At 44.1% G+C, this 18107-nt stretch overlaps 1 protein-coding gene across 1 annotated transcript; it reads right to left on the bottom strand.

Annotated features, from left to right (window-relative positions):
* Positions 1-11684: 11684 nt before the first annotated feature.
* On the bottom strand, positions 11685-13471 carry LOC136501827 (tryptophan decarboxylase 1-like). Its single transcript, XM_066497357.1, has one exon. The coding sequence runs from the start codon at positions 13412-13414 to the stop codon at positions 11855-11857; it is 1560 nt and encodes a 519-aa protein (XP_066353454.1). The 5' UTR covers positions 13415-13471; the 3' UTR covers positions 11685-11854.
* Between the last annotated feature and the right edge of the window lie 4636 nt (positions 13472-18107).

Genomic DNA, 18107 nt, shown 5'->3' with positions numbered 1-18107 from the left:
GCGCGGGTCTCAAGGTCCAGAGTGCGTGGCCGTAACCGCTGCGGTAGTATAGGGAGTTCAGTTAGTTTTGTTTTATTTTTTGTTTTATCCCATCCTAATACACTATTAATTAATAAGAAAGAAAAATGTACTAAAAATTACTTTATATTCTATTTTCTTTTATTTAGACACATTATTAAAAGTTTTGTTCAATTTTCTTTTATTTAGACAAGGATTGATTTTGTTTTTTTTTTCTTTTATTCGTTTATTGTTTGTAAAAACAGTTAGTTTATATTCTTAAATAACACAAAAATTTATGACATAATTATTTAATTCTATGATAATTAATTAATGGTCTTTAATTATCAAATAATAGTGTTTGTGAACATCATCTCAATATTTGATTATATAGTCAATAATTAAATTATAGACATGTGTAGAAAATATAAATTAGATATTCAGTGCGAATTACTGATACAACGTCAGAATAATGATTACATAGTTAATAATAATCTAACTATCTTCATCGGGTCCAACAATGAGGGCCTCATTGTGATCATGCCGAACGTAAGCATGTTCGTCACCCTCTTCAAGGATAGGCAGGGGTACGTTTGCCCTGAATGCAGGCATTTTCGGATAGCCCCTATAGTCTTCTTTATCCATCACTCCATCGACACCGACAATCTTCCTTTTTCCTTCTAGGACTACTTTTAGCTTTGCTTTTGTCTTGTTGTCCCCTGCATAGAAGATTTGCATAACGTCTTTTGCAAGGACAAAGGGGTCGTCTCTGTATGCGGTCTTGGTGACATCAACGGTAGTGAACCCTTCTCTGTCGGTGGTGATTTCCTTGAGCTAGACCCACTGGCAGCGAAAAAGAGCTGCCTTCAACCGACCGTAGTCTAGCTCCCATATCTCCTCTATGAAACCATAGTACATCGCCTACACATTGCCGTTTTTGTCATTAGCATCAAAACAAACACCACTTTTTGGTATGTGCTCTTTCCATCTTGTTCTTTTGTGTAAAATGTAAATCCATTGATCTCATACCATTGGTACTTAAGCAATGTACTCGAAGGTCCCTTGGCTAATATATCCATCTGATTACCCAACGTTTTTCCAATCAAGCGGCATCGCAACCAGCTAATAAATTCTTCCTTATGTTTTTTTTGTCAAGCCAAGCCAGCAACCTGCTCGGATACAAAGTTTGCAGCGATTGCCTATGCCTGACAATGTATGGCATCACATCCTTTGCTTGCTGGAGAACAGCGAACTGTGCCTGTCTGAAAGAAATGGGGTCATCTACTATGATAGATTTCTCCCCGACTGTTCCTTTGCCACCTAGTCTTCCCTTGTAACGAGATTCTAGAACTCTAACCCTATTGATGTCTAGATAATATGTGCAGAACTCGATGGTCTCCTCCGTTGACCATCCTTCAACCATACCCCCTTCTGGCCTGAATCTGTTCCTAACATACATCCTAAAAACTTTCATCAACCATTCGAAAGAGAAGATCTGATGCAGATACATTGGGCCAAGGGCTCTAATTTGGTCAACAAGATGAACAAGCAGATGCACTAAGATATCAAAGTAAGTCAGTGGGAAATGCATCTCAAGCCTAACGAGAGTTTCGGCTATGTCTCGTTGCAGCTGGTCTAGCGTGGACACATCAATGACCCTTTTTGAGATCATGTTGAAGAATGAGGACAACTTTATGATTAGGGCGCCGACCTTTGGCGGGAGAATACCATGCAGGGCAACAGGGAGCAGCTGAGTCATAATGGCATGACAGTCATGGGCCTTCATACAACCATAGTTGAACTTGAGTTTTGTCATGTTCACTAGCCTCTTTGGGTTTGCACAGTAGCCCATCAGGACTTTGGGTTCATTGAAGAAAGAAATAAGCGCACACTTTTCTTCCTTCTTTAAGGTCCACGATGCAACTGGAAGTTCGAACTGGCCATCCTCTAGCGCCATGGGATATAGCTCCTTTCCAATTCCCAAGTGTTGCATGTCCAGGCGTGTGGCTAGTGAATCCTTTGATGTCCCCCTGGTGTCCATCAAGTTGTTAAGCGTGTTACCGCACACGTTTTTAGGAATGTGGATGGGATCAAGACAGTGGCGTACACTCAACATTGGCTAGTAAGGTAGTTTCCATAAAACCAATCTTTTCTTCCAAACGCTCCTATCAGGCGCTTTCCCAAGGACAACCTCCAGTTTGTTGACTTTTTGAAATATCGCATGCCCATCTCAATATTTTGGAGGTAAGCGTTTCTCAATAGTCCCATCAAATTCTTTTCTGATTCTGCGGTAAGGGTGATCCTTAGGTAGGAACCTACGGTGTCCCATATAAACTATCTTTGAGTTTTTTTGGCAGATGTACCGTATCGGTGTCATCCAAGCACTCGACACATCCAGTATAGGCTTTTGTCTTCTCTCTGGACAAGCAACCTTGACCTAGCAGGTCAGTGATTGTACCGATAACTACTCCCTTGATCGTGGCATGTTTATTTTTGTACTCGTCCCAAACATCCTCCACACCCTTTTCAAACATCTCCCTTCATCTGACGGCCCTTCCTTGTATCATGGAGCTTCACACTTGAGGCACGCATCTAAGTCTTTGTATTCGTCTCTACGGTACAATATGCAATCATTGGAACACGCGTGGATTTTTTCAACCTCGAGGCCGATGGGGCAGATCATTTGCTTGGTCAGGTATGTCTTTTCTGGCAACTCATTTTTTTCTAAGAGTATTTTTCTTATTATACCTAACAACTGATAGAAGCCTTTATCGCTCAATCCATTTGTCGATTTGAACTTGCATGATGTCGGCTTCCAATTTGCTTATTGGACAATTCTTATACAATGGTGTTTTGCCATCTTGTCTTATTTTCTCTAGCTTTCTCAGCTGTCTTTCACTAAGACATCCGGTCTCTACATTACATAGCAGCTGAGAAATACCATTATTATCCTCAGTGTCGTCAGCTAGCATATTCCTAAATACATCATTAACCATGGCCATAGGTTCTGTGTTGACACCGGGTTCCTCATCAGCATCGTGGATGGCTACGTCAGGCATGGCCACATCATCATCATTTTTCTGTGAAACATTCACACCAACCTCGCCATGCATAGCCCATATCGTATAGTTTGGCATGAACCCCCTGGTAATCAAGTGCATTCGTACAGCCTCATTTGAGCCCATTTCCTTTGATTCATGCAATCTTTGCATGGGTAGAACACAAGGTTCCCATTCTCAGCATGGGCTTTGGCATCGGCGAGAAACTTGCTGACTCCAACCATGTACCGCTTGTTCGTTCAGGACCCATACATCCACTTTCGATCCATCTTTGCATAACAAAATATTGAGACAGTAATTACAGAGAAATTAATAACAAGTGGAGCTTCATGAACAACAATTGTTGCTCGAAACAATAATTTATTCTACACTTATTTAATTTAGTCACCTATTTTTAGAAAATATTATTGTACACTTATTATTGAAATATTGAAATTGGTAGCCTCGGCCATATAAATTGAAAATAGTATCACCATTAAAAAACAATTATTTCACAATAATAAAGAACAATTTTTCTACTCCATGCTACATAAAAATGGAGACACTAATTAAAAAATACAAAAATTTGGAGATATGATCATGAACAACAATGTGTTGGTATGTGGCACATGAATTAATTTGCTCACCAAAATTATAAAAGAATCTACTCTACTCCTATCAAGAACAAATTATAGCATCACATACTAACAATGATCTTGACCACCATGTAATTAGCTAGGAATTTAAATGTGTTCAAAGACACCAACCTTTTGGATGATGGATTCGCCATAATTTGCTTGCAAGCCTTGCACAAAGTCTAATTGAAAAAGTGCTCTCTAGAATGGAGAAAGAACTAGAATGAGAATCATGCAATGTAGCCATCAAAACAACACTAATTAAGCAACAAAATCAAAGGAGTGGATGCTTGTTATTAACCTTAAAGCAAAAAGATTAGGCCATTCTTCTAAATCCAAGAGCTAGCTTCATGGTGAAGAGCAGCCGCAACAATGGAGGGAGCGGCCCAAACGCGCGCCTCTGTGCTCAGGATGGAAGAGAGGAGGGCGCCAGCTTTTTGTACTGTGATATTATCACCGTCGGTTCTTGTCTAGAACCGACAGTGATGGCCCAACATCACTGACGGTTCTTGGCTAGAACCGGCAGTGATAAGTAGACGTCAAGCCACTACCGGTGCAATCCCCGAACCGACAGTGATGTGTGGACCTTCACTGTCGGTTTTGGCCTAGCCCCAATCATTTTCTGATTTTCAAGCTCTGAACCGGCAGTGAAGGTACATCACTGCCGGTTCACCCTAATCCGACAGTGATGAGGCCGGCAGTGATGTCCAGATGTATAGTAGTGAACCCTGGGGGTGGGGACATAGTCGTTGAAGCCTGGGCATCATGGTACGATGATGACCATGGGCATGGGGCACATCCAAACAGGAGGGGGCGTGACATTTATGGTATGGCCATCACCATCGCGGCCGAACGAGACCATGTCAGGGACCATCGGGGTAGGGCCACAGTCGTTGAGGCATGGGCGTCCGAGTACGGAGCGCTTGGGGGCAGGCAAGGTGGATCAGAGGAGGACGGGTAAGAAGAAAAACCGAACAGATATATAAGGATGGAGAAGAAATAGGGGAGAAGGAAAAAACAGAAAGAGGACACTATGGTCATTTTATTCTTCTTTGCCTATTGCAAGGAGATGCTTTGCCAAATGGGTCACCAAAATAGATTTAGCTTAACGGTAGAGCAACTTGTGAAACTAAAAATGAAAAAATGTTGCTTCGCTGGTAAAGCTGAGCTGTGTTAAATGAGGCCGTAGAAACTTAACTAGATATGGCCGGTCCTAAATCAAGTGCAAGCAGGGGCACCTAGGTCAGGGCCTCTACTTTTGATTTGGGTGCTCCCCTTATTTTGTTGGCTTAATTTTTTGCTTCTACTCCAACGGCTGCACCCAAATTTAGGCCCCCAAATCTATTCCTATAGAGGAATGACAGACATGACCTGCTTGTCATTGTCTCTTTCTGTCATTGTCTCTTTCTTCTTCCTCTTTCTTCTACATCTGTATACGGACAGATAGATCGAATTCTTGGCTGGTGGATCTAATAACCATGCGGGGGGAGGGGGAGGGAGACGCGCCGCTCTAGAGGAGGGGCCAGGCCGGGCTCGTGCTCACGCTCGAGCCTTGGGCGGGCGTCGTTCTCGTGTCAGGGGAGCAGTGAGCCGTGCTCATGCTTTGGCCGGGCGGCACACTCGTGCTCGAGCCATGGCTGGGTGGTGCGCTCGTGTTGGGGGAGCGCGGCGAGCCGCGCTCACGCTCGGTCCATGGCTGGGCGACGCTCGAGCCAAGGGAGGAGGCCGCGACAGATCCGCTCGGTGTTGTTGAGGCTGGTGGTGGTGCCGACAGGTCGTGGGAGGGAGATCCAGAGGAGCGGGGAGGAGCTCCTAGCGGGCTCCTGCCGCCACCCACGCGGCAGCTACATGGGAGAGGACCATCGAAGAGCACCGAGGAGTCGGGCGGTGGCAGCGCGCGGAGGAAACCGTCGTACCTATAGGATGGGGGCCAAGTGCTGAGGCTCAGCAAGAATTGGGGGGGGGGGGGGGGGGGGGGGGGGGGGGGGGGGGTGTTGTTGAGGATTTGGGTGCTCTAGTTGCGGCACTGCTAGAGTTGTTTTTTTCTAAATAAAAAAACGGACTCTGCATGGTTGAAGGATGTAAAAAAGTGGATTTTACTATTCTTTTCGTGCAGTGCCACCACGTGATAGGCTGACCATCAGATAGTAGATTTCAATTGGGCTCGACCCATTATATTTATTCTTTTAAATTTTTCTAAATATGTAACATCTCACATGTATTGCTATTGTCCAAAACCCTAGATAAACATTTGGTTAAATTATTGCGGTCTCCGGTCTCTAACCCAGAATACACATATATATATTCTGATCTTTGAACTGAGTAGTAGCTAGTGGCCTCGCACGCACATATGTATATCTTGGCCATCCAGTCAAATAAACGGCGCCTTTTGACTTGGTTGGGGTCGTCTATCTAGGAAGTAGCTCATGCGTCTGGTTTGTCGTCCCTGGTGCCGGCTCCTTTCGGCAAGTAAAATAAAATACGCTACACGTACGTGTACGTTGGTTGCGTTCGACCTCAGCAATCGCGACGACTGCATGCGTGCTGGTTTTACTCAGATTATGCATTGATCGGATGACAGCGACTGCACGCATGCTGCTCCCATATATAAGTATACAGTACAGGAAAAACGTCAAATAATGTGTCTCCGCATGCCAGTTCGATAGATGTCTTCCTCCAGCTACAGTCACGTGTAATAAGGTAAGTTATGGGCCACAGTTTCCAATATATAATATAATTTTAACTAATATTGACTACTACAAAATTGATTTTTAGCAAACAGACCCTTTTAGCTTAGAGACGGTTAAATTTCTAGCTGCCTCTATATATAAATTAAAGATCTCCGCCGAATCCCAACCGCCTCTAAAAATAGAGTTCATTTTTATTAGGGGTGGTTGGGATTTCTAGCCACCACTACAAATAACAATTAATAGAGGCCGTCAGGAACTGCAAAGCACTAGCACGCAAAGACTGTGTCGGTGGTAAGGAGGGCCGAATTAGTACTGCAGCTACTAGAAAATGTTTTATAGAATTTCTAGAGGTGGGCTGAAATCCTATTGCCTATAGAAAATGTTTTACAAATTTGCAAATTAGACATAGAAAATAGCAAAAAAAATTACCATATTACAGGTCAAGCAATTTTTCTATTTGTGCGGCCGGGGATCAAACTCACAAGTTTAGGGCTCGTGTGTTGCTTCCTTATCACTCTATCTCAAAGTCACTTTGACCAAGTGGCTCATGTAATCCTTTTGAGTATTTACTTTAGTGAAAGTTTAAGACCTTAATGAATTAAAATGAAAAAGGCTTAAACAAAAAAAAATATTCTCGAGTATAATGTATATAACTTTGGTTTAGGTGGTTTCTCCATCCAATGTCATTTAAAAATTTCAAAATCCGAAATCTTAAAAAAAAATTGGGTCTTAAACGATTTCACATGAAAAGATCATCAGCTACAAAGTTGTAAATCTCAACAACTTTAAAATAAAAATTGTCTTCATCTAACTTGATTTGTAGAAAAGTTTTAGATTTTACTATGTTGCAACTATTTTAGAGGCGGGCAAATTGCCAATCAGAAATCCATTTCTAGATACATGTACAATTTCTAGCCGCTCTAGAAATAATATTTTAGAGGTGGTTGGGCTTTTCAGCCTCCTCTAAACATAGAGGGTATTTTTAGAGAGAGCTGGGCTTTCCAGCCATCTTCAAAAATCGGTTTATAAACGCAGGCCAATTTAGAACCATTTTTAGAGACAATTCTTGATTGAGCTGTTTCTTGATTAAAGTGGAGGCGCTTCTAAAGATGGTTTCTATAGTAGTCCTTTGTCATTGCCATGCCTTCACTTTAAAGGGCCACTTGGATCCTTACATTTGGAGGAATTAAAATCTACTTAATAAATTAGACTATTTGGCTTGAAATTTAACATTCCACCACTTTCCAAAGTTCACGTATAAGCCTATCTCAAATTTATATGTTAGGAGATGGAAACTGATTCTATAGATCACCATTCTATGTTTCAACTTTGCAACTTATAACACGCTCCTCAACTCGCTCCCCTACGATAGAAATGCAACATATAAATATCTCTCTCGTATAGCCAACAATAATATACAAATATAATCCATATACAATCATACTAACTTAATTAATATGTGTCTAAATTATAATTAATAAAATGAATTCAATTTCAAGGATCCAAACAAGCCCTAATTTTATTTTACCAACACGCCTGCAGTCATCTTAAGAAAAAAATGTTACTTTCTACCACGGCCAGAAGTATAGTTTGACCCTATAGTTAATTCAAGTCAAGTGTTAACCTCACTCGTTCACGACAGTATTTACCCATGTAGCATGCGATGGTTCATCAGATGCAAACGCTGACAGCTGACTGCTCGATGGCCAGCGAAATTTCTAACTGACTCACCAACTTGATCGTTACGGTTCGTTCTCTCCTAGTAGTCCGGCTAGTTAGGTTGGACAATTCATTTTGACCGTTGCTCTTGGCAAATATCTACGAATGATGAATGCATATATGTCAGCCGAAGTGATCAGATAAAACGTGATAAGTTTGAGTTTTTGAATGACATATGACCGGAGAAATACAGGGGACATACGCAATGCTTCCACTTCTCTTCTTATTTTTTTCTATTATTCTCTCTCTTTTCTTCTTCCTCTCCTTTGTTTTGGGTGAAAATTGTAGGAGCGCTGTATCCTGCCCTTGACGAAAATTACAAGCTAGGTCATGTTCCCAACATCATAAAAAAGGGTACAAACTAGCTACCACTGTTGAGAGTTCAGAATCTGATATTCTAATTCAAATCACATTGTACAGACACCCATGTATAAGTAGTGTATGCACACTCACTTTTGATAGGCACGTCGACTGAAACATTCTATAGCTCAACGAGATATAAAACTACATAATTGATATTCTTTTCATTTTACATGTATTGAGGGCCCAAACATACGATGTAAGTTCTCAAATTTATACTTTGTTTTTTCGAATTTTCAAACAGTCTTAGACAGAGACACGCTGTATACTAAGGCTGTAGTGCTTCATGAGATATAAAATTTTGTAGATGTTTTTTTTTTCATTTGACATCGTTTAAGGGGGGGGGGGGGGGGGGGGGGGGATATTCAATAGAAGATTTGTAAAAGTCAATATTAAAAAATCCATATGGTGGTAAGGAGGTGTTTTACACGAGGCTTAGGTCATGGACTCAAATTATCGAGAAGGCACATAAGCAAGTTTGTAGCCATTTGACTTAAGCAAAAAGTTGCGTTTTTTGCAGTAAATTTTTATTTTTGTGATTTTTGGAAATCGGTTTTGACCGATCCTAAAAATGGTTTGAGTAGAGTGTCAGCAAAAGCTAAAAACTCTTGGTCATGTGTATGCCCATCACGTCATACAGTTGGAGGATTACTTTGGATAATCAGCATTTGATGATGGATTTTGGGATGTTTTTTATGGAAATGTACACAAAGGACCACAAACCAGAATTTCTAAACTGCAAACTGTCGGCAATTACCATTTATCCATTATTTCAACAAAACGGCCACTTAAACAAACAAAACAAACATTTAGGCCCCGTTCGCTTCGCTGAAAAAATAAACCAAAACACTGTTCCGGCTAATTTGTTGTTGTGAGAGAAAAACACTATTTCGGCTGAAAAAACAAACCGAAAAGTACGGATTATAAGAGAAGCGAACAGGGCCTAAATGAATATACCACCGTATAATGTTTAAACAATGAGTAAATGGGCTACACAACCATTTAGGCGAACATGAATTATGGTTTGGGTGCCAAGTAAAAATAATTTAATTTTCACAAAAAAGTAAAAATAATTTAAAATATATATTTGCAATAAATTTGACTTTGATCTAACTGAAAATTAGGGTTCTTTTCTTTTGTAAGCTTATTTTTTGTCAGGCTGATATTATTGATCATGGCCCAAGAAATGAGGATTTCCTAGGATCTAAGCCATAATTGGTCCTCGAAATTTAGCTCAGTCCGGGGGCATGCTTCACCTTTTTAAGCCAACATAGATGAAGTCCTGGCCATTAGTCTGCGCCGGGGCTACAAAGGATCAGTCAATGAATATAGGTGAGTAATAAAGCAATTAGGTGGTAGTCTGGTAGCAATTACGGTTTTAAATTGTGTCTATTTCCTGCCGGGAGGAATAACCTTTTCATGTTATATATTTCCATCGGAGTATAGAGTCGGGTAGGTATAGCCTGCGGGCAGTAGTGTTGGACAGTGTAGAGTCGTCGTGGGGGTAATTCTGTATTCCTGTTTTTTTTCTTTTTCTATCATCTAATAAAAATCCAGCAAAATCTTTTGCCACCTTTCGAAAAAATATATCTCCATCGGCTACAGACAAGATTTACAGAGAATCTTGCTTCCATTTGCAAGATTGCCGTAGGTACACATCCATGTGAACTTTGATTTTAGCTTTCGTATTAAGTATTGACTCACTGTGCATTTATTTGACTTTGTCATTGTTTGTACGATACTTGTATGTCTACATACTACAAGCCTTATGAAGGCATGAGGCGTTCCAGATCTAGGTGGCGGCGAGTGACCTGCTAATAGTCTTTAAACCCTTTTGATAGTTGGATTAGTCCCCTATTTCCAATTTAGTCAAAAAGAATTTTAGAAGCTTTAATATATATATTTCCAATTATATATTTGGTTGTATGGTAATTAGTGGCGTTGCAATCTAATTGTTCAAAAAGGGAAATATCGAAATGTAGGCCCGTAGCGCTAGCACAGGTACGTAATATAATTATCTATATGTAGGTGAACTTTGTCTAATTTTCTTCTTCTGATCTTTGAACATTACATTCTCCTACAATATATTATAACAAGTTACGACAACCGGTAACCCGCCAACAGCTTATTATTAAAAGAGGACATGTAAAAATATGAATCTATTGACAAATCTTTTGTGCACTAAACATGCACATATTTTGACTCATCAATGTCAGAGTTTTTAAACTATATACGTTTAACTTTTTTGAATTTTGTTTTGTTTTTTGAAAGGACAGCAAGAGAATTGCGTTGCGATTTTTATTTGAAAAGAAAAAGGGAAACAAAAATATTACAAGAAACACCATGCCCAAGCGCCCCGACCAGACGACCAGTACTACGAATGAACAAAACCAACAGAGTAAAACAGCCTCTGCCCCAACTAGAAAAACAAAAGAAAAAAGAAACGGCCACCACACTAAAAAAAACTAAGAGGAGCTGGCTTTTGGTCGAGTCGCAAAGAATGTCATCTTTGATCAAGACCGCTCAATGAGATGGTTGCACATCCTTATGATGGAAAGTTCTTCAGTTTCTTTCCTTTCAAATGTTCCACGCCAAACATAAATTAGAGTCCCATCAAAGGAAGCCTTATGAGTTTTGTCAAGTTTGGCTTCACATTTCCTTCAATATTTGTCGATTGAACCATCTGGTGTAATGTTACGAATTTGGCCCAAATTGAACCAGTTCTGGATTTCGTGTGGCCAATATTTCGTGTATTGCAGGAGATTATGGGATCTGCTGGAGTATCTCTCCCAATATTTAAAAATGGCACTATTGGTGACCACCAATATCGTCCTATTCGAGATAAATTATTGGTGAGCGGCTGAAGATACTCTTAGAGCCCTTGTAAATTGTTTAATGTCCAGAATACCTAAGCCTCCAAGTTGTCTTGGGAGGTAGGTTGTCGACCAGTTGATTAGCCAGTGACCTGGTTGACTTTTTTTTGGTATTTGTCTGCGCCATTGGAAACTTTTTTGAATTATATCATTGCCTCACATTTTCAAATTAGAGAAAATAATATATATTCCTCCTTTGGACCAAATATGTTTAATTGGCTTTATTATTCCTCCTTTGTGCAAACAACAAAGAATCAAATTTCTCAATCCAAGTATATATAACATGCATATAAATAATTAAATAAGTACTAAATCCGTCCAAATTATAGTTCAGTTTGATTTTTCTAACCTCAAGTTTGACCACTCGTCTTATTCAAAAAATTGTGTAAACTATCACTTCATTTGTTGCGGCTTGCTTTATTAACAAAAGTTCTTCATAAATGACTTAAATTTGACTATGTTGACACAATTTTTTTTTGAATAAGACGAGTGGTCAAACTTAGGGTACTATTTAATATGCTACTACAGTACTACTATCAGTACTACTCAGCACCGTTCTGTTCCTGCATGATCTCAGTGGTGGTCTTGTTGATGAGCTCCCACGCGCTCCGGACGTGCCTCTCCTCCTGCAGCGAGGAACCCACGGCGAACCGCAGCACAAACCTGTCGCCGACCACCGTGTGCGCGAGGTACGCCTTCCCTGTCCTGTTGAGGCACTCCATGAGCTCACGGTTGGCCTCGTCGGCGTCCTCCTCCGTCATGCTGCCGCCATGTGGCTTGATCCTGAAGCACACTAGCGCGAAGTTCCTGGGAACCACGACCTCGAACCGGTCGTCGGACCTGACACTGTCCTCGAACATCTTGGCCATGGCGACGTCGCTGCGGATGTGCTCCTGGAGCTTGGCGGCGCCGTAGGTGCGCATGACCATCCAGAGCTTGAGCCCCCGGAAGCGGCGGCCGACGCCGACCTGCATGTCCTTGAGGTCGGTGACGTTGCCGGACTCGCTGGCGTCGTTCTTGAGGTACTCCGGGTTGGTCTCCAGCGAGTCGGTGAGCCGGTGCGTGTCGCGCACCCACAGGCACGTGCAGTCGAGGCAGGTGAGGAGCCACTTGTGCGGGCTCATGCTGATGGAGTCGACACGCTCGACGCCATCGAGGTGGTGCCGGAACTCCGGGCAGATGCACGCGCTGCCGGCGTAGGCAGCGTCGACGTGCACCCAGGCGTTGAACACGGCGGCGACGTCGGCAATGGATCCCACAGGGTCGACGGCGTTGGACGACGTGGTGCCGACGGTGGCGCAGACGTAGGTCGGCACGAGGCCGGCGTCGACGTCGGCCTGCATGACCTCGAGCAGCCTCGCCGGGTCGAGGGCGTAGTCCGTTTCCGGGCCGGTAGGGATGGAGCGGATGTTGGCAGGGTCGAAGCCGGCGAGACGGCACGCCTTGAAGAAAGTGGAGTGCGTCTGGTCCGCGGCGTACACGGCCAAGCGCGGCAGGCCGGACACGCCCTGGGATCCACTCCGGCGCAGGGCGGCGTCACGCGCGGCGACGAGCGTGACGAGCATGGCCTCGCTGGTGGTTCCCAGGATGACGCCGCCGCCTGTGCCGCGCCCAGCGGCGCCGGTGCGGTTCATGAAGCTGGACGGCAGGCGAAGGAGCTGCGCGAGCCAGTCGAGCGCGAGGACCTCCATCTCGGTGGCGGCGGGCGCGGCCTGCCACGTGAAGCCGACGGTGTTCATGGCGGAGGCGATGAGGTCGCCGGCGATGGCAGCGGCGCTGTTGGTGGACGGGAAGAAGGCGAAGAAGTTGGGGCTGGCCCAGTGCGTCATCCCCGGGACGACGGAGGCGGTGAGCTCCTTCATGGTGACGTCGAACGGGGCGGATGACGTGGGCGGCGCCGACCTCAGCTGGTCCCGCAGGTACCCTGGCTTGACGTCGGGAAGCACGGGCAGTGACTCCACGGACTTGTAGTAGTCGGAGATGAAGTCGACGGCCTTGTGGAGGTAGGAGCGGACGTTGTCGGGGTTCAACGGCTGGAAGTCGCTGGTGGCGTCGTCGCCGAAGGCGGAGTAGGCGGTAGGGTTGGTGTCCAAGCTGCCCATGGCTTATGGATCGCTTAACACAGCTGGGAAGTTGAAGCTAGAGATCGAGCTACGAGGCTGCAGCAGACAGGTCACTGACAGGTCGAAGGCTGAGCTCGCTCTGTGGCTCGGAGAGGTTTGGTGGGGAAGAAGGCGGTAGTTAGGGTTGGGTTATATAGGCATGCAGATGGAGGAGGAGGAGGCAAGGCAGCAAGTGAGTGGCGTGGGGACGAGGGCGTCGGCGGGGTCGTACGTGCGACTGCTGCTCGGGGGAGACGAGGTTGGTAGGGGAAGAGAATTGGCTCTGGTTTCCGGACTCCGGCTGTGCCAAGGCGCACGAGCTAGTCCAGTCAGGCGGTCAATTGCTATATGCGTCGTCGTGTCGCGCGCGGGCATGCCATCTCCGGTGACCCGGCGTGCCTGTATGGACTAGTACACGTGTCAGCTCTATCGTGGTAGCGATGGTTCATCCTCGAATCCATTTATGTGTTTTATTTGGAATTTGTTTCTGTTATTAGAGAGTCTTGGTAGGTTGGGTAGGACTTCTCCATTTGTCACTTTAATTTCCCTTGTGTGCCAATTTTACTCCTACTACTTTTAGTATGATGAATACTTCACTTCTGTTGTAAATATAAAACTAGAGGTGGCTCATGGTCACGGCTATACCCTCCTTAACGATGTTTATCTAGAGCATCTCCAATAGCTCACCAAAAACACATCCCCAATAAGATAGTATTAGTGAGCACCAATAGTGTCTTTTTGATCTATTGGGAAATATATTTTTACACATTACCAATACCCATCATCAGTTCTCCTTTTTTCTTCTCTCTTTTTCTCCCACACAGTGTTCTCTCTCACATGGTCTTCTTTGTCGCCCCTCGCAATCTTCGTCTTCTCAGTCGCCGCGATGCCCTCTTCTGCCACTTCACAACCACACTGTCCTCCACTTTTGCCGCTCCACAACTGCGTCGCCCCTCGACTGCGGCCCCTTTCTGCCTCATCCACCTCCGGTTCTTCCCTAGCCCCTCCCCATCCATCATGGAATGCCGTTGCCTTCCTTGCTTCCGGTGCGCCTCTTAATCCCTTCTCCCACGATGCAATCTTCCAGGCCAAAGTTGTCTCTGCATGCTTGGTGTGGCGCAAATGGATCTCGGTGTCCGTGGTTGGGCCTAGCATGAGCGGCGCGTGCTCGAGGCAGTGGCGGATGACCAGCTCAGTGAACTGCAGTCGTGGGGGCGGCATATCCATGGTCGCGCGGGAGCGAGGAATCCGACAGTTGAGATTGGTGTGGTGTATTGGGGGTGGTCTATCTTTCCCTCTATTTGGGGGGAGTTGGGTGAAATATTGGTGACCACCATAAAAAGGGGATGAGAAATGGGATCTGCTAGAGTAAGAAATTAGGCTCAACTCCCCAAATATGGTAGTTATATTGGGGATAGGGGAGATGCTACTCTTGATTTCATTAGCTTCGTTCATTAATTTCCTTATAGATGCATATAAGTATTCACACAACCAAACAAATGTGAGGTTTTTTTTCCGAACCGAGGGTTGAACCCCATTTCCATTACTAAGATACACTACCAGAAACAGTAGCTTTGCCGTGTGCCACAGGCACACGGCAAAGCCCAAAAAACACTCAGCAAAGGATTTGCCGAGTGTAACACTCAGCAACACAACACACGGCATCTACAGTACCGGCAAACGTCTCTTTGCCGAGTGTTTTTTATCGGGCACTCGACAAATACTTTGCCGAGAGCTGAAACCGACGCTTGGCAAAAAAAGTAACATGACGACGCAGAGACGGTTACGACGCATTTGCCGAGTGTCTGGGATTTGACACTCGGCAAAGCAGCCATGTTTGCCGAGTGCCCAAGCCCTGACACTCGGCAAACATGGCTGATTTGTCGAGTGTTAAATCCCTGACACTCGACAAAGACTGGCCCAGAATGTACAGATTTTGGCCACGTGTCCTCTTTGCCGAGTGTTTTTACCTTGGCACTCGGCAAAGCAACCATATATTTCTAGTTTTTATAGTTCGGTCACGTATAACGTACCCCACTCAAATAAAAATCACAAGCATCACACATAGTTCACAATAAGCATCACATGCAGTTCATATAGATATATCGATAACACATAAATGCAAATAAACTTCAGAATCACAAGTAGGTTCATTGACAACCACAAATGCAAATAAAATTCACTAAGTGCAATGGTGTCCACTGAGTAGTCACAAGTAATCCACAAATGCAAATGCAAATAAAATCACAAGTAGTCACTGAGGAGGCCACGGTGTCCACTGTGACCACGCTGGGTCATGAGGCTCATTCGATGCTGCTGATTGATTCTGCACAAAGAAAAAGACAAATCATTCTAGTTTCTAGTTTATTTCTAGTTTGTAATCTATAAATCATTCTATTTTCGAGTTTCTAGTTTCTATTTTATTTATAGTTTCTAGTTTATTTCTAGTTTCTAGTTTCTAGTGTATGGACATCTTTGTAAGATTGATTCTACATAAACTAGAAACGGTGATTATAAGGTTGTGAAGTGACTCATGGTGCCTGAAACAATATTTGAAGTAGGTTGAGGAGGAGGGACTGGCATTAGTAGTGGAGGTTGACCGATTGCAGCGTAAACAACCCTCATATATTCAAACATCTACAGCCGCTCTGCCTCCATCTTCGCCTCTAGCTCCTCCCGACGCCTCGTTTCTTATTCCAGCTAAGTCTACAATATTATATCCCAATGTTACAATGTAATGCAAAAGTATGTAAAAATCAATGAACAATGAATAAAACAGAAATAACCTGGAGTGCGTTCATCTAGAAACATGTAGAGTCCGGTCGTGGGCGTATTGTCGGGCTGAAACTCATGCTCTGTGCTCGAATCTGGAAGAGAGTGGGAGCACTGGCCGTGTTGATTGTGCCATCGCCAATCCAGAACTGGCCATGCTTCTTGCCTCCTCCTGCCCTCATGACCACTTCTCCATCAAGGTCATGGGCGCTTGGATCGTACTCTAGGCTATGGAAAAGGTCCTTATATTGAGCTAAAGCCAGAGCCATATAGCCCTCACAGCTGTACTGTAAGTTTTGGATGATCACTTATAGATAAGTCCTTAGGGAGAGGAATCTAAAGCATTTAGAAAGTAGCTAAACACTCCGGCCCCCTGTTTCCAAGTTGCTCAAAAGTCATATTTTAATGTTTATTGCGTATACCATTAGTCAAGTTACAAGATCATGGTTTAATTGAGCACTAGCAGAGCTACCCAATGCATATCCCATAGGTGACAAGGTATAAGTTTAATTCTAAGGAATCCCTATCAAGGTGACACATGCAACATGAATTTAATGTATTAAAGTAAATAGTAAACAAGGACGATCCCATACTATACTTGCGTTGAACAAAGTACTCCTGCTGATCCGGCACGTCAAAGTAATACTCTTGGTCTCCCATGAATTGCTCACCGTCTATACTCGATAATCACAGCAACAAGCATCCAGAAGCAATCATGCATAGCAAACAAAAGCTATAGATTAGAACAGTACACCAATAGCATAAAATCAAGATGAAAAGTTTGGAAAATGAATCTACGTCTCGCTACGAACACAGATGTGAAGATCATAAAAATCGGAGCTAAAACGAAGAAGTTATGGGTTAAACAAGTTTTCCTTTAGTAAAATAATAGATTAAATCTAACCTCAAATTTTAAAAGTTTAAAACTTGCTTAACAATAGTATGAACATATAGATTACTTAATTATGAATCTAACGTAAGTTGAACGGATCAAATCGGAGTTAAAATGGAGATTTTATGGCTAAAACAAATCTAGTGGCAAAACTGTAAATAGCTGAAAAGGTATTTTGGATCTAAACCGATGAAACTATGCTTTCCAAAGAAGAAAATGCACTCTGGAAAAAGTGCTATGGACTGCGGGTTCTATAATTGAAAAACGGAGGGGTTCTTTTGAAATTTTACTCGCCGAAAGGGTATGAGGTGATCTAGGCCGTTGGATCAGAGTTGGATGGGGGAGATTGGATCGAGAGGGGGAGGCGTGGCCGGCGACGAGCCAAGGCGGCAGCGCATGACCGGGATAACAGGGGACCTCGCCATTGTTGCTGGTTTCTATGTTTCCGACCCCCACCGAACATAGGAAAAACACGGGGAGAGAGAGAATCTCAAGGCGAACTCAATAGAGGAATTGGAGAGGGTCGCGACGTCACGGTGGCGACGCCGCACTTGAATTGGTGGCTCGAGCTCACCGGCAAGACTTTGGCGGGGCGAAGAGAAGAGACCGAGAGGGCTGGCATATGAGGCTCCTACAGTTTACTTACCTCTAGGCGAAGCTTGGGTACGCGATCGCGGAAGCGGAGAAGCGGCGGAGCAATGAACGCGACGGCGGCAGATCTCCTTCGGCGGCTGTGGCTCGGAGGCAAGGCAATGGCTGGTTTTGGGGCGAGATAGGGAAGGCATCACAGTGCGGCTGCTATTTAAGAGTAGGGGAGACTTGGGCTGCAAGCCAAATCTAGGGAGAGCGGCATGGACGCGAACTCCTCGCGCGGACGCAGTGTCCGTATTGGACACGAGTGGGGGAAGACGATACCGACGTGTGGGCCCAAGGTGATGGTGACATAAGGCATGGGGTCGAGTCTTCAGCGAAACAAAGGGAGGAAGGGGCAGTGTGGCTTCAGCAGGGCTGTTGGCTGGGCTGCGACTT

This window comes from Miscanthus floridulus, chromosome 13, assembly GCF_019320115.1.
Source record: "Miscanthus floridulus cultivar M001 chromosome 13, ASM1932011v1, whole genome shotgun sequence".
Classification (NCBI taxonomy): Eukaryota; Viridiplantae; Streptophyta; class Magnoliopsida; order Poales; family Poaceae; genus Miscanthus; species Miscanthus floridulus.
Note: the sequence above shows the minus strand (reverse complement) of the source record. Positions and strands in the feature narration are given on the sequence as shown.